Genomic DNA, 17,907 nt, shown 5'->3' with positions numbered 1-17,907 from the left:
TTTTCTTTATTAATTTTCCATTTTAAGAGACATTAGCTCATTTGAATAGATCAAGTTAGAACTGTTATAATGGTATACGTTCTTTTCTTCATCTTTGCCCCAGGCCTCTTAATTTGCTCATCCTTTTTTTCTCTAATCTATGTTTTGATTTAATAGACAGTTGATTCTGATATCCATTTAGTATCAGCAGTCAGGCACTTCTGTGTGTTGAAATACAATCAGGTTCATTTTTTTGGTGATTCTATTCAGTGCTCATAGTGTCCCGTGGCTTCTAATTTCTCTTTTTTGGAAAATATTCATAATGGACAGATTTGAGGATTTGATGTAGTCTTCAAGCATTTGGCCTTTTTAATTCCTTAATTTAGAACCATATTTTTCATTATCCTTCTCCTATTCAACTCTTACTCCATTCTCTTTCACATTGAAGTCACTGAGCATAAAGATATAGGATGATTTGGTTGGGAAGATGCTGGTGAGTCTTTTGTAGAATTACTCTTTCTCTATCTTCTGCAACAGATGCTGGCACACAAAATGTAGCAATTTTTATGGTAATCTTTTTGCTCACATTTCTCATGAGCACTGCAGGGTGAGATGACCAAGTATTCCACAAGCAGCAATATGGTAGAGTGTAGGACTTGTGGTCTAGGCAAATTGGATTCAAATCCTATCTCATGTGTTATTGAGCTGTGTGATCCTTGGAAAGGCATTTAATCTCTCTGGGTCTCTGTTTCTTCATCTCTAAAATGAAATGGTTGGAATTCATAACACTTAAGGTTCCTTCCAACTCTATATCTTTGATCTTATATTAAAAATATATTGCCTCTGGGGCCATAAGAAATCAGTTCTAAGACACTAAGACCTATGAGTTATCCTTCCCTATGGCTACAACTTCCTTTTGTTATCCAGTTTCATTTCCAGTCAAAATGTCATCATCATTAACTGGCAACAGTGCAAGCAACAGAAAATGTGCCCTCAGGACACCTTCACAATGTATGGTGTAAAAGTAATGCAAGTAGCAATTAAGGCAAATTAAGTTTGAGTAAGACAGAAAAATTCTTACATTAGTGGCTCATAGATTGGGGTTACCAAAAGTGCCCTCAATCTTGGACCTGGCCAATGTGGGAATTTGGGGGTTTTTTTGACAAAAAGTATTTTTATTTTGACATCTGAATAAGTGTTGATTCCTCAGGACACAGCCTTTGGAATCTTTTCCAATTTATTCATCAGCTTGTTGAACTGTGCCTTTCTCAGAAACATAGATACCATCCAAAAGCTTTCTGATATCCTTGTTTTTGACTGTAGTGGCCTGTTGGATCAGGGCAGCTGAGTTTGATACAAGTTCAATATCATTTCCTTCAAGAATCAACTCATCTTTCTGGGCTTGAGAAACTGCACAAGCAACACCTGGTCTCATACACACTTTTTGGATGTATTTTTCACCCAAGAAATTTCTGATTTCAACAAGTGAGCCATTCTCTTGAATGACAACATTGATGGGGAAGTGAGCATACACAGACCTCATCTTGTAATGAAAACCCAGAGTAGCACCTTTGATCATGTTCTGCACATGACTACAGATTGTGCGTACAGTTGCAAGTGCTTTTCAATTTCCCCACCACTTGTCCACCAGGAGCCTTTTTTGCTTCTTTCCAAGGAGACTGAGTTCCACATTGATATGGTTGAAATCCCTGCGGAGGATTCCTCTGGGCCCCTACACAATAACTGTCTGACCCTTCAGAGAAATGTCAACATTTTCTGGAATGTCCACCATCTGGTTGCTTAGAATGGTCTTCATCACAATGCTTGCTGTACAGAGGAACAACTGGGGTATAGATGTGAAGACAAGGAACCCCGAGAATGGCTTCCCCAAAAGGGATGGACTTGGATGAAGGAAAGTCACATAAGTGGGAATTTGTTTTGCTTGACTATGCACATACTCTTCAATCTGATAGCACTGGCCTTCTGGCTATTCTACAAACAAACTTGGTAGCTTCCTATTTTTGACTAATTATTTTTGCTAACTAGTTACTAAGCCCAGTTGTTTTTAAAGGAAGATAGTATTCAATTTTTTGTACCTTCTAAATTTTAGTTGGGGATGAGGGAAAGAGGGGGAGATAAAAGGGAAAATTCCCAATAGTTATGTTTCTATGTGCAGTAATATTCACTGACACCACACAAAATTCTCTCATTTAGATCAATAGTTTAATTGTCACACAAGGACATTCTCAAAACTATGTGACTCCTAGCTCCTTCTACTCCCAGTTCTGCAACTATTTATTCTACTATCATTGTAAAAATAGAAAGGAGATTCAGAAGACTAAGGACTCCTTTGTATTTTTATTGGTTTCATAAGTCAGCATAGTCAAAACATTAATCACCTCTTATGATGAGACTTTCTGCAACTAGGCCACTCCCTGGACAAAAGATGTAACTTGTCAGTGGGAGTATCCTCAAAGTTTTTCCAGCTTGGCAGACATTTTCAGAATATGCAATTCACCAATGTAGCCTTTGAGATTTTGGGGTTATTTCATTGTTATGATGAGGAAATGAAGTTAGAATTTTGTGGAGGTGAGTAACCATAGCAATAATGTGTCATAGATTATATTTACCATCATTACTGATACTATGACTTCTACTGCTAATACTATTACAACTGTAGTTAATAACAATAATAATAAAAATATCCAGATATCATTTCACTAAGCAACATTAAAGACTGGTAACAGATATATATCACTAGATTTGTTAAAAGAAATTAAAAGTGACCTACTAGATAGAAGCTACAAAATGAATAATAGCTAACAATAAAATCAAGTCATTGCCATCTAAAAGATTTGTGATGAAAAGTCTGGGCTCCTTGAGGATAACACTTCTATAATTTTTGATGGATGATAAAGTTCAAACTCTTTAAAATCTGCATTCAAAATCCCCCATCTTATTTCTCTTCGCAATATATTTGAGAAGCAGAAGATAAGTAAGGAATTTCATTTACTGATGAGGAAACTCAGGCATTGAAAGGTTTGTTTTTAATGACTTAACCAAAGTCAGTCAAATCGTTGGTGGTAGAATGATTTTAGAGGTTGTCACATATTCACAAAACATTTAATTAAATACAAGCCTCTCAATGACTTTGGTTGAAAGCAAGCTCTTGTGGTTTTCTGTATTGGATATTAAAGGTTATGTGGTAGTAAGGAGTTTTTTTTTCTTAATATGATAATTAAGCCTCAAATGTTTCCAGTATACTTGTACATTTTAAAATTGCAGGTTTTTGATTAATGAAAAAGTTGGAATAAGGCCTTTGTTGTTTAGTGCCCCTCATAGTCACAGAAAACAGTCCTTTAATGGACCTTTGAGACTAATAACCACTTCGTCAACTCCCAGCAACGTGCAGCTTTGACCAATGAAACTGCCTGGAACACATTCCAGTATAAAACCCCATCATTAAAGACGTGTTTTCTTTTTTAAAAACATTCCATTTGCATCTCTAATTCATTTCAACTCCCTTGTTAAAAACAAAAGCAAGCTAGAGAGGGTATTTGTTTTAGTTTGAAAGGGCTGCTTTTACCAGCAATATATATATATATATATATATATATATATATATATATATATATATATATATATATATATATGTATATATAAAAATTGCAATTCACTCAAGGGGAGCATCCTGATAGAGTGGATAGAAGTTTGGGCTTGGACCAAAAGATCTGAATGAAAGGGTTGACTCCAGCACTTACAAGATGTGTGATCCCAGGCAAATTCCTAAAACAGCTTGATCTAATTTTTCTCAACTGTAAAGAAGAAATAATCATACTTCATATATTTGTAGCAAGTAAAATACATTGTAAAACATATAGTGCCTTATAAATGGCTTCATTTTGTTGAGAAGTAATGTAATATGGTCTATTTGATGGGCTTAGAGTTGAGACTCAGATTCAAATCTCAACTTTGATGGCAACAAATTTTGATTTTTTTTAATTTTAAATTTTATTTAAAGATATTTTCAACATTCTTTTCTTATGATTTTGAGTTCCACATTTTTCTCTGTTCCTCCCTTTTCTCTCCCTTCCCCAAGACAAGTAATCTGATATAGGTTATACATGAAGTCATGATAAACATATCATACATGCTGTGAAAGGATAAGATCAAAAATGGAAAAAAACATAAAACAAATTTTAAAAGGTGAAATTAATATGATTTGGTCTGCTTTCAGACTCCATAGTTCTTTTCTCTGGGTGTGAATGGCATTTTCCATCACAAATCTTTTAGAATTGTCTTTGATCACTATATTGCTGAGAAGAGCTAAATCTATCATAACTGATCATCACACAATGTTGCTGCCACTGTGTAAAATGTTGTGTACACTTCATTCAGCATCAGTTCATGAAAGCCTTTCCAGCTTTTTCTGAAATCCATTTGCTCAAGATTTCTTACAGAACTTTCATATACCACAACTTGATCAGTTGTTCCCTAATTGGTGAGCATCCCCTCAATTCTAATTCTTGGCCATTACAAAAAGAGTTGCTATAAATATTTTTGTCTATATGGGTTCTTTTCCCTTTTTTTTTATGATTAACCACCCCAAGGGTCCACAAGGACAATTTGTGCCTAACTTATGGTAGAGCATTCTGAGCTCCAATATATTGGTCTGATTGGTCAATTGGACATATTGAAACTCATGTCTATCATAGTGATGCCATTTTGGTTTTCTTCAATAATGAAGGACAAGAACCATTGCTGGATCAAAGGGCATGCACATAAACTGTATGATCTTGGGTAAATTACTTAGCCTGAGTCTAAATATACTAAGCTGTAAAGTCCTGATGATGATGACGATGATGATGATAATTAATAATTAATAATATATACTGGATTGTAGTATGGAAAAATACTCTGTAAACCTTACACAAGGCTATATGTTTATTATCACTTCCAGTTGAAAGGGTCAGGAAATGTCTTATGAAGATAATGTTTAAGATGAGTTTTGAATTTAAATAAGCAAAAGTTAGGGGCAAAGAATTTAAGGTGGAAGAAATTTTTTTTTCCTCCCAAAAAACAAAAATATGAAAAATCTGTTTGGTCATACTGTGAGTAGCAGCCAGTTTGGCAAGATCAGATGGATTCTTGTAGGGAAGAAATTAAATTTATAAGGTAAATTAGGGCCAACTTATAAAGAGTTTTGAATGCTAGACTTAGGAGTTTGAAATTACTTCAAGAGTCAACATGAAACCACTGATGGTTTCTAAGCTGTGGAATGAAATGACTAAATCAGTACATTAGGAAAAATTGAACTGGCCACATATATTAATAGCATTACAGAGCACCTTCCATGTGCCAAGTTAATGATGTGTGTTCTTCATTCTGGAAGAAGACCACAACATCAGAGAGGTGATGCCATAAGAAGTAAGTGAATTGGATTTGAGTGAGGGGGGTGCTGTGTTAAGTCACCAGCCACACTTTCTCCTCCTGAGCCACCTGGGGCCAGACACGATTCAGGACAACTGGAGATGGCCCTGTGTGAGAAGCAATTAGGGTTAAGTGATGTGCCCAAGGTCACACAACTACTAAATGTAAAGATTTAAACTCTGGTCCTGCTGCCTCCATGGCTGGTGTTCTATCCACTATACTACCTAGCTAACTATGTGCTAGGTTTTGTAAGTACTTTACAAATATTATTTCATTTGCTCTTCACATCAGCCTTAGGAGGTAGATACTATTATTATTATAATACCCATTTCTTTTTTAATACAAAGAAACTGAAAAGTTGAGTTTGAAAAATCGAGTTTGAATCATGGAGCATATCACTGAGACAAACAGTGAGACAAACAAACAGTGGTTAAGGGACTTGCCCAAGGAAACACAGCTAGTAAATATTTTTAGTCAGATCTTCCTGAGTCATCTTCCCGTCTCCAAGTCTAGTACTCAGACTACTGTGCTACCTAGCTGCCTATGGGCAGAAGGGAAAGGAGGGCAGAAAGGAAGAAGATAAGAAGACCATTTAGGAAGCTGCTGCAATAGCTGGGGGAGGGGGGCTAGCTCGCAAGGAATAGAAGGAATGCAGAGGCTTCTGAAAGAACCGGCGGGAATCTCAGGGTTGATTTCGCTCAGGGATGAAAGATCAATTAAGTGACTCGATCATTTTCACCTCAGGGTGAGATTTAAGCCCGGGAAGTAAAGCTGCCGGAGGGGGCGGATTCAGCCCAGCAGGCAGGGGCTGCAAGCAGGAACCGCAAGCAGGGGCTGCAAGCAGGATCTTCCGAGGCCAGGCACGATTGAGAGAGCGTGGAAGATCGCCTAATCCAAGTGCCTCATTTTACACTCAGGGAAACTGAGTCCCCAGGAAAGCTCTGCTCCAGGGTTCCCACAACTTGAACTCCTCCCTCCCTCCAAAAGCATCCTCCACCCTCTCCTGTGTGGGGGAGGGGTAAGGCTCAGCCAGCTGATCGTTCGCTCGGTATTCTATTAGGAGCGCCTGAGGCGAGCTCTGAGTAATCGATTACACTTTCACGTGCTTCCTGCCCGGAAAAACGAAGAAGGACGGCACCGTAAGGGTCAGGAACAGGGTGAGGGTCGATACGGCGAGGATATTAGGAGAAAAGCATGCGGGCCACAAACTCAGGAGGTCAAAGTTGAAAGGGGAAAAATGCGGGTCGGGAAACGGGAGCTTGTGACGCGTGCGCGGTGCCTGAGACTTAGGTCTGGGGAGGTGGCGGTGGGAACGCGCGCTGCGCCTGCGCCGTGCTCCTGCGCCTGCGCAGTGCGAGCTGGATGGGGCTGGAAGGCCCGCTCCTCTCTTCCGCCTCTCCCTCGGTCTGGCCTCGTCCTTATTTGGGCATGGGGCGCCGGGCAAGCCCGGCCGGGCGGCTGCTGTGTCTGCCAGAACGGGGGCGGGGCTTGAATCCCAGGCCGCCTCCCACGTGGCTGTGTGTGAATACGTGAGGAGGCGGGTTCCTGGACGTGGGGCACGCGGCCGGAAGTGGGAGCCGCGCCTCAGTGGGTCTCCTGTGGGGGTCCACGAGGAGCCCGCCGTGCGGGGCTCGTGAGTGGTTGGGGGCTTGGAGAAAAGGCGAGCATTTATCGAGAGCCCGCTGTATACTAGGCACAGTGCCAAGTGCTGGGGTTACAAACAAAAAAAAAGACCCCAGACTCAAGGAGTTTGTCTAATGAGGGGCCCTATGCAAACTACTAAGTATAAGGCTTCAAGTCAAATCAGCAAATGTTTATTAATTCACTCCTGAGCCAGATGTGTTAAACTACAAAGTTGGGGGAGCCCACAAAAGCTCATAATCCGACAGAAGAGACAACATACCAAGATGAACCTAAATTGTAAGGACATTAGATTTAAGGGGAGTAGGAACGATTTTTTTTTTAATTTTTGCAAGGCAAATGAGGTTAGGTGACTTGCCCAAGGCCACACAGCGAGGTAATTATTAAGTGTCTGAGACCAGATTTGAACTCAGGTACTCCTGACTCCAGGGCCGATTGCTCTATCCACTGTGCCACCTAGCCACCCCCCGAAAGATTTCTTAAAGAAACTCTTCGAGTTGTGAAACAGTCACTGGAGTTTCTTTAAGAAGTCTTTCTCACTCCCCTTAATTCTAGTGTTCTTGCAATAACTACAAGTTGCTGCTGCAAGTTTGCAATAACCTGTAGCTTTTGAAAAGTGGAATGAGCTACCTTAAGATGTAGTGGGTTCAGTGGCCTGCCCTTGTGATTTGAGAAATCCGCATAAATTTTTTTGGCCCTCCCTTTAATATGTGTGGCATCTCGAAACCAATATGAAGAACTACAGTTCTACTACAAATTTAATTTAAAGGGGGGAAAAGTGTGTAGTTGTTCATTTAAGGTTCATTAAACCGTAAAATATATGCTGTACAGGTAATATACATAATAGTAAATATATTTTATGCATTTATTATATTTAAACTTTCAAATATGTAAATATTTGATATATATTATATATATAATAAATATATAAACAATATAGCTCTACATTTCTAACCTTTGGGTTTCTTCTAGTTTTCACATTGTTTTTGCAAGCTTTAACTTTTCATTTATTTTAAGTTTTAAAAAGAAATTGTGATTATAGTATTAAAAGATAAAATATATTGATATTATACAATACTGTACACATATTTTATGCATTTCTGGGTTTCTAAATTTGTGTGTGTTTGTATCATCTTCAGCTTCTGCAAAACTCCATATAATTTCTTATGCTGACCTGCTATACATAAAAATTCTTATGGGCAAAGTCATGATGTAGAAGGGATAACTTTCTAATAATAAAGTATTCCCTTAAAAAATGATGTAGTAGGGTCTGTCTTGTTAAGCACCTTTGGCTAAAGGCTGGCTACCCACTTGTAAGAGGGAATCCTGTATATGTTGGGCAAGACAGCCTCAATCCTCAATCTATAAATATCATTGTCTTCCGGCTCCTGGAAATTGCCATGAGGCTCACGCAATGGTGCTTACAGTGTCAGGAATCTTCTCAGTTTATTGCTGAATTTCTCCTTAAATTCCTGACTGAGCCTATACATCCATGAATGAAGATATCCCAGAAACCTTCCCCCACAGCTGAAAGTGACCTCTCCTATTCATTACAGCATATTGTCCTTTGCCCTGAATCATACTAATTTGTGAATAATCCCCATCCCTTCTATATGTAAGCTTCTTAAGAGTAGTCTGTCATGTTTCCATCTTTTTATCTCTGTATCTAAGTAACTGTCAAATTGTCTTTAGCCCTCATTGTCCAGACAGGTCTACACCAGGCTCCCATGACTTCTGTGCCTCCTAGGGTTTTTCTGCCAATGAAGGGCATCCTCATTTTTTTTTTTTGAGTGTTAAAGATAATGAAAGAGATAATGGGAAAGGGAGCTATGGGATGAATGAATTAATGAATATGAAATCATTTAAGTTCTTACTATGTGCAAAACACTGTGTTAGGTACTAGAGATAAAAATAAGCAAGACAGCCCCAGCTCTTAAGGAATTCACATTCTAATAGGAAGAAACCACACATTTGGGCTAATAATATGGTGTTAAGAGTTTGAATTTGTAGTCAGAGCTACTTGGAATGGAGCTGTGATGCTCTTTGTCCCTACCTTTTATAAAGTGGGGATTATCATACTTGCACTCTCTTTTAAGAGATGTAAGGAAAGTATTTTGTAAACTATAATATATAGGAATATGACCTGATAATATTATGATCCTTTTAGAGTTTTTAAATGTAGCATTAGTGTAGAGGGAAAAGCATAGAACTAGACAGTCAAGAGACTTTTTCTAGTTCCAGTTGTTTGATCTTGGATATGTTATTTCTTTTATGTGGGCCTCATTCTCCATTGTAAAAACAAGGGGTTAGATGACAATGATCTCTAAGGTCCTCTCAAGTCCCATTCTTTTGGAACCCTACTCACTCTTTTCCAAGGTAATAACTTGTTCAGTCATTCAGTCAATTGTGTCCAACTCTTTGTCATCTCATTTAGGGTTTTCTTAACAAAGATGTTGGAGTGGTTTATCATTCTCTGCTGTAGCTCATTTTATAGATGACAACTGAGGCAAGCAGGGTGAAGTGACTTGCCCAGGATCATACAACTAGGAAGTATCTGAGGCTGTATTTGAACTCTGGAAGATGAGTCTTCCTTATTCTAAGCCCAGTACTCTATCTACTTCACCATCTAGATGCCCCAATATTAATAATTAATGTCTTTAATTCTGTTTTTGGCAAAAACACCCCTACCTCAGAGCCTCTCAGATTTCTAGATCACTTCACCAAACTCCTGCAGGAGATAGAATTATGAGATAGCATTAAACTGGAGTCTTAAAATTCAGTTTTGAGATCTGATAGCAGTAAAAGAAACCCTGGACTTGAAATCAGAAAAGCCCTTTGTAAATGTGAACTCATTTATTAAATGAATGCTAAGATTGCAGGGAGAATTAATTGGTCACTGTGCCTTGCATTTGAGGTTGGACTGGATGACCTCTAATATCTCTTCTAAAAATGAATCAGAAGACCCAGCATTAGGTAATTCCCCTGATACTTAAGAACTATGGGATAGATCTCTTTACTTCTTGGAGCCTCAGTTTCCTTATCTGTAAAATGTAGAGAATAATATTTGCACATACTTAAAATGCTTGGCCTAGTAGTTGGGAGAAGTGTTTTTTAGACTTTAAAGTTCTATGCAAATGAAATCTACAGTTGATATTCTGGTAGGAAGCAGGCAGGCTGCCTCTAGGATTCCTTAGGGCTATTAGCTCAGGAGGTTGGAACTCTTATTGCCTTCTTTCTTGTCCACTATTTGTATTCCCTTCCTCTGTGTCAAACTATTATATAAATCATTTGTTTTCCTCTTCCTTTTGCCTTGAATCAGATTCTGGGTCCCAAAGTACTCTATAGTTTTTTGGGGTTTTTTTTTTTAGATTTTCTAAGGCAATGGGCTTAAGTGGCTTGCCCAAGGCCACACAGCTAGGTAATTATTAAGTGTCTGAGACCAGATTTGAACCCAGGTACTCCTGACTCCAAGGCCAGTACTCTATCCACTACTCCACCTAGCTGCCCCTCTATAGTTCTTAACATGGAAACAATATGAGTTTGCTTCTAACTCCCATATAAAGTGAAAAAGTTATAAATCCCCTTCTTCTTACAAACCAATTTCCTTCTATCAGTCCAGGAAATCTAGAGTTATCCATCCCCTGGTCTACCTCCACTTCTAAATTTAGATGACCCAATGAAATACAAGGACTGTGAAAAAAGGAGGTTTGATTTCTTTTGATATTTCTATGTTTCTAGGTTTTCAATTGACCAATTAAGTGCTTACAATGTGCCAAGCACTGTGCTCTGAAATGTCAGTCATAGATGTAGATGTTAGCAGAATGAAGGGTCTTTTATGGTTTATAAGTTTTGTTTATTTCCTAACAGAAAATTCATGAGGATCATTGGAGAGAAGAAGGACCTTTACCAAGCAAACTGAGCTGTCTGGTGGGACAGATGTCAGAAGCCAGTCTTTCTGACAGTAAGATGTCAGCAACACATTCCCTCTCAGAAGACCTCAGGGCCTTGCTTCCACAGACGAAAGAGGGCCTCAAGTTGGACTTCGGTGAAAAGGTTGAAAAAAGTGTGGTGGTATTACTACATCAAGCTGGAGAGCTTTTCTATGAAGGAAAAGAAGATGAATGTCTAAAGACAAGTGAAATAATAAGAGATTATTCCTGGGAAAAACTTAATACTGGAACTTGGAGGGATGTGGATAAAGAATGGAGACGAGTTTATTCTTATGGGTGTCTTTTGAAAGCTCTTTCTTTGTGCCTTCAAACTGATGACATAGTTGAAGCAATAAGAGTCTGTGACATGGGTCTGCTGATGGGAGCATCTATACTGGGGAACATTCTGGTTAAAGTAGTCAATGTCCTTCAGAAGCATCTTCAATGTGGCAAAAGACCTTCTGAAACCAAGATTGAAGAATTGAGCAGAAAGGTATGAATTTGAGAGACTTGCTGAATTGCTTGCAATAGATGCTAATATAGTGGTTCCTATAAAAACAGAATCCCAGACTTTTCCCAAGCTGAATCGGTGTGGCTCATTGACCTGAGCTGTCCATGGTTGATGAACTATAGAACCTGTTGTCTTGAGGCAGACATTGATTTTGCAAATGGAACATCTCAATCCGTTTTCTTGATTTATTTGCAATTTCTACACTAGCAATTTTTTTTGATGTAGCATTTATGATGCAAAAGAAACATTTCAAACTGGAGGAGTAAGTTGTATCCGTTTTGTATACCTCTTTAATTGGTCAGCTGTCTGAATTATCACTCACTTTTCCAGTTACATCTGCTTCTATTTTGTTTTGTGTTGTTGAGTTTGTAATGGAAATTGCCACAAACTAACTTTTTTATGACTCATGGATGTCATTTGAAAATGTGAGATTTTTTGAGATGCTTATATTAATTACTGCCCCAGAGATATGTTACTTTAGCATCAGTTTTTTAAATGTGTTTAGTTGAAGAATATCTCTAGGCAAGATTTATGGGTTGATTTAAATCTGAGTTGTTTAAAAGTATCAGAATCAGCCAGCTTATATTATTTTCCTACCCCTCCACTAAAGCTGTAGTAGATATTAAACCTATATCTGATGATGCTACTGTCTAATGGGTCTCAGTTCAAATGATCAGTCATTCATTCAAAAAGTTTTTTAAATTCTGTGCTGTGAAAAATATGAGAGAAATGTATAACATGTTCCTGCCCTTACGGGAAAATAGCAGTAAGTACATAAATATATAGTATAGATTATAAGTGTAATAGGAATTTAAAGAAGGAAAACATGAATATTGGCTGGACCAGGAAAGGAATTCAACCAACATTTATAACTATCAGTTTACATAGTAGTTTTTCTTAAAAATTAACTTTTCTTTACCTTCATTGCTAGGAAATAGGTTTTTTTTTTAAGTTTGTATAACTAAATGTAAATATAGTTTGTTGTGACTCACATTCTATCTTCATATACAGAAAATCAAATATGACCATACATTGACTCCAGCTGTGAAATTAGGAACTGCAGTTCCACAACTACAGTGCCCTTCACTTGAGTTTTTTAGGAAAAATTATTTGGTTCCACAAAAGCCTGTTATATTGGAGGGGATTGCTAACCACTGGCCATGCATGAGGAAATGGAGGTGAGTAGCAAAAGTAAATAAGTTGATATCATTTTCCCCACCTTGTGCCTCTCCAGCAAGTTAGTGAATCCTTAAGTCTCTATACCCAAATCCCAAAACTCTCAGTACAAGTTACCATTAAATCTAAGAATTTATGTTTGTGATTTAAAAAAAAAAATCATTTGATTCTCTTATTCTTTAACATAGGCTTTTTTTCACTTTTTTTCACTTGCTGTAGAAATATTTCTTGTGGGTGCTTACATTTTAAGTCTCCTTTATTCAGACACTTATTGGCACTATACTGCTCTGTGTCTCAGTTTCTCCATCTGCAAAAAATAGAGATAATAATATTTGCATAGAAGAAAAGTACTCTGTCAACCTCAAAACAATATAGAAATGAATTATTACTATTATCATTATTTTGGGGTACTTTATGGAATAATAGAAACTAAATAGAAGGTGGCTTATTCTTTGGAGGGGCAAAAAAAAGGATTTACTGGATTTTATTTTCTCTTATGCCCAAAGGCAAAAGAAACGTTTTTTCATGCGATATTGATCATTTCATATTACATTATTCATGATAAGTATTTGCAAAGAGACTACCATAAAATAATTATACTTTACATACTGACATTGTACAGAATAGAGGTAGAAAAATTATATGAAAAACTCTATAAGGCACTCCAAATTTAATCAATATACAATGATATAACCACTAAAGTTACTGCTTTAACATAAAGATTAGAAAAACTGAATTTAGTGAGAAATATAGGGAAAGAGTAGGGTTCAGGAAAGAGTGAAAAAAACAAAGATTTATAGACTACATAGAAACTTCATGATTTTATATCATGAACACTTCAAAAAATGAATTTGTTCGTGCTGGACACAGCATCAAATAACATCACAAAAAATTAAATTCATTTTAACAGGCAGGAAAAGATTCATTATTCATGTATGTATTATTTTCCTTCCCCTTTGGGGGAACTATTTCCCCTCCTCCTGCCTACCATTCACCCTATATAGTCCTTGAGAATCATAGCACTAACTTGTGATTTGAACCACCTTTGGAATGAACTTGTTGTGTATTATGGGAGCTTCCCCCCCCCAAAAAAAAGAGAATTTTACATTAGGGGCTGCTGAGTTTCCTACCCCACTTAGGGACAAATACAATCTTTAACCCCTACAGCATTAACTCACTGCAAGAAATTTGCAGTTGCTAAACAACACTCTACTTTTCATTGGGGCTTCACAGTTTGAATAACAAACTGATCATTATCTCTAATAGAAGAGATCCCAGTTTGCTTCCCCCCATATCCTTACTTAGTCCAAGTCTGCCCCTGCTCTTTCCAGAAGGCTAAATCTAGGAATTCTTGCCAGGGATTCTTATTCCTTCACTGTTGCCATGTAGTTCCATCCTCACAATAGTTGAAAGTAGAGGTCCCAGTTTGCTCTACTAAACCAAGGGTCTGCATTTTCTAACTAACCTACTTCCAGGGAAAAGTGTTTGATCTTCTAAGAGGATGGAGCAGGGAGGTGGCTTAGTGGATAGAGCATTGAACTTGGAGTCAGGAAGTACTGAATTTTAATCCTGCCTTACACATTTACTAGCTGTGTGATACAAAGCAAATCACAATTTTTTTCTCTTGGCCTGTTTCCTCTGCTGTAAAATGGAGCTAATACCATCTGCCTTCTAACTTTCTCATTTATCTTCAGTTTCTCCCTATCTCCTGGCTGATTTCTTATTTCCTAAAGATATGCCCCAACCTCAGAAAACCTTCAATTCATCCATCTCTACTCTCTCCTTCCTTTTATGGCCAAATTTTCTTGAGAAGGCCAACTACAATATGTGCCTCCATTTACTTTCCTTTCACTCTCTTAACTTCTGTCATCATTGGTAAACTAAAATTTCTCTCTGCAAAGTGATTAGTGATCTTTCCAAATCTAAAGGATATTTTTCTATCCTCATCCTTCTTGACCTCTCTACGTGCAGTCTTTGCCACTGTTAATTAGGGTCAAACCTCTTTTCCTTGATACTTTCTTCTCACTAGGTTTTTATGGCACTACTAACTCCAGTTTCTCCTATCCATCTGTTAGTTCCTTCTCAGCCTGCTGAAACTTCATCCAGGTCATGCCTTCTCACTATGGGTGTCTCACAGAGTTCTGCCTAGGACCTCTTCTTCCATATTATTTTACTAGATGATTCTATCAGCTCCCATGGATTCAATTATTATTTCTTTGCTGATGATTTTCAGATTTGTTTATCTAAACCTGACCTCCAGTCTCACATATCCTTTTGGATATCTCTAACTAGATGTCTTGTAGACACTGAAAGTTAACAGGTTCAAAATTGAATTTATCTTTCCCTTAATTCCCACCCCCCTTCCTAACTTCCCTCTCAGTCCCTAAACTTGCAATCTAGGTGTCATCCTCAACTCATCACTCTCACTATCACCCTCTACCCACCATATCCAATCTACTGCTTTGATTTTACCTTCATAATATATAATAATAATAGAATAATAACATCTAAATATAGTGCCTACACTGCTAAGCACTTTATAAACATCTCATTTGATCCTCACAACAATCAAGTAGATAGTATTAATCCCATTTTACCTTTGTATTCCCACTTCGCTTCTCTGACACTGCATTCACCTGAGTGGTAGTGGTTTTGTTCAATTGTTTCATCATGTCCAACTCTTCAAAACCCAATTTGAGAATTTCTTGGCAAAGATACTGGAGTGGTTGCCATTATTCCTTCTCTAACTCATTTTTATTGATGAGGAACTAAGGCAAATTGGGTTGACTTGCTAAGGGTTACACTACTGGTAAGTATCTGAGGTCAGATTTGAAGATAAGTGTTCCTGATTCCAAGCCCAGTGCTCTCTCTACTGTGTCATCTAGCTATATGGTACCATTCTGGTACAGGCCTTCATTACCTCCCAGATGAACAATTGCAGTAACCTCTCTGCCATAAATCTCTCCTACTCCAGTCCATCCTTCACTCATCTATCAAATAAATCTTCCTAGGGAAAAAAAAAGAGGTGACCATGTAAGTTTCAGTATCTTCAAGGTCAAATATTAAATCCTGCCTCTCCATCATCTTCCTTATCTTCTTACACTTTACACCACTAACCCCTCCCTGCCACACACACAAACACATACTCTGAACCAGTGACATTTATCTCCTTGATGTTCCTTATACAAGTGATTTTCCATCTCTCAACATCCAGTCTTTTCTCTGTCTCCCATGCCTACAATGCTCTCTTGTCTTTCTTCTTCCTGGTTTTTCACAAATTCCAGCTAAAATTCTACCTTCTATAGGAAACATTTCCCCCTTATTTAACCCCCTAATTCTGGTGCCTTCCTTCTTTCAATTTTTTTCCAGTTTGTCCTATATACAGCTTATCTGTCTATAGTTGTTTAATGTTGTCTCTCCTCTTAGACTCTGAATTCTTGAGAGTAGAGATTGTCTTTTTGCCTTTCTCCAATGCTTAGTGCAGAACAGGAACTTAATAATATTTATCGACTAACTGAGGATCCAAACACTCTGAAAATCTTAAAGCACTAAATAAATGATAGCCATGATGATGATGATGGAGGAGGAGGAGGAGGAGGGGAATGCTTTAACAATGGAGTGCAAGCCAAAAGTCCTTACAGTTTTCTTTAGGAGCCTGTGTCCAAGATTCTCAAGTAATGTGATCTAAAATTCCCCCTTCCTAGAGTTATGTGATTCCAGTTAGTGGATCTGCACAGCACTCATGGCTTCCTTCTCTCCTGCAGTCATATAAAGGCTCTACCACTGCCTTTCCAGCAGCTAGTGCTCAATGTTCCCTCTTGAGCTAAGCTCTGGGTCTGTTCTATCAATAGCTGAGGGACAGAGAAAAGAAGAAGGATTAACTTAAGTATTGAAGGAGTAAGGAATTCTCTAAGGTGAAGATGAGGCAGGGAGTGCATTCTGACCATGAGGAGATTGGAGGTACAGACATGGGTGATGAATGCTTTTGTAAAAACCAGCAAAGTCAATTTGGTTCAATGGCGGAGTACAAGAAGGAGAATAACATAGGTTGGGGACGAATTGTTATAAACTTTAAATATAAATATAACCTTTCTAAAGTAAATCATTTTAAATACTCTAGGAAGCAGGAAGACTTGGATTTTAAGGGGTCTGCCATCTACTAATGTCACAGCTTTCTCTTCTCCAGCTTTCTCCGGTTCTTCATCTGTAAAAGGGTGGGGGTATATTAGAGAATCTCTGGAGGTTTCTTTAGTGGTTTTATATAAATACTGTGCTTCTCCATGGACAAATGTAAAGAAGGATCCAGGAAGCAGAAAAAAACAGTCAATCAACATTATTAAGTACCTACTTTGGCCAGGCATTGTGCTAAGCTCTGGGGATATAGAAAGAGATGAAAGAAAGTTCCTGCCCTCAAGGAGCTACATCCCAAATGGGGAAACAACATATAAAACAATATGGACAAAATGAGATGTATACCAGATAAATGATATTTGTCCTTTATTCTCAAAGAAGAGCATGCTATCAGAGAGATGATAACATGACAAGCACATGAATTGGATTTGAGTGAGGAGATGCTGTGCTAAGTCACCACCAGCCTCACTTTCTCTTCCAAAGCCATCTGGGTCCAGTGGCCAGATATGAATTAGAACAACTGAAGATGGTCCTAGATGCCAGGTAATCAGAGTTAAGTGATTTGCCCAAGGTCACACAGCAAGTAAGTAGCAAGTGGTGGGGCTGGACTTGAACTCCTGTCCTCCTGACTCCAAGGCTAGTGCTCTATCACCAGTGCTCTGTCCTTTGTGCCACCTAGCTGCCCCTACTGGATAAATAGGAAAGAACTCAAATAGGGGATGAATTAAGAGGAAGGTTTCCTGTAGAAGTTGGATTTTAATTGAAATTTAAAGAAGTCAGTATTGAGGAAAAAGCATTCTAGATCTGCCAAACAACCAGGAGGCTAGTCTATTCCTGGATCAAAGAGTACCTAAAAGTGAGTAAGGCATTAAAAACTGGAAAGGCATAATGAAAGCTAGGTTCTGAAGGACTTTGGATGTCAAATAGATCATTTGGTATTTGCCTCTGGATGCAGTAAGAGGCCACTAGAATGTACTGGATGGGTGGGGATCACACAATGGCATAGTGACAGGTATAACTTTGAAAGGGCACAGTTTGGCTGAGACCTAAGCTGGAGGGGAGACAAGGAGAAGAAGGCGTTATAAGACATGTCAGATATATCATGGAAAC

General features: G+C 38.1%; 1 protein-coding gene and 1 pseudogene across 6 annotated transcripts in view; one reads left to right on the top strand and one right to left on the bottom strand.

Annotated features, from left to right (window-relative positions):
• Positions 1-1,216: 1,216 nt before the first annotated feature.
• On the bottom strand, positions 1,217-1,795 carry LOC141494831 (large ribosomal subunit protein uL6-like; annotated as a pseudogene).
• Positions 1,796-6,189: 4,394 nt separating this feature from the next.
• The window catches only part of KDM8 (lysine demethylase 8), a 27,000-nt gene continuing 15,282 nt past the window's right edge, over positions 6,190-17,907 (top strand). Inside the window, exons 1-3 of one of the 6 annotated variants that reach the window (XM_074197402.1) lie at positions 6,190-6,548; positions 10,918-11,472; positions 12,502-12,668. In XM_074197402.1, the coding sequence (XP_074053503.1) occupies positions 10,987-11,472; positions 12,502-12,668 (653 nt within the window). In that variant the 5' untranslated portion in view covers positions 6,190-6,548; positions 10,918-10,986. Of the gene's footprint in view, positions 6,626-7,034; positions 7,330-10,917; positions 11,473-12,501; positions 12,669-17,907 lie in introns of those variants that run through there. The other 5 variants (XM_074197401.1, XM_074197405.1, XM_074197400.1 and 2 more) reach the window with 5 other exon arrangements.

Source organism: Macrotis lagotis, chromosome 8 (genome assembly GCF_037893015.1).
Source record: "Macrotis lagotis isolate mMagLag1 chromosome 8, bilby.v1.9.chrom.fasta, whole genome shotgun sequence".
Taxonomy (NCBI): domain Eukaryota; kingdom Metazoa; phylum Chordata; class Mammalia; order Peramelemorphia; family Peramelidae; genus Macrotis; species Macrotis lagotis.
This window is presented reverse-complemented; position numbering and strand designations above follow the sequence as displayed.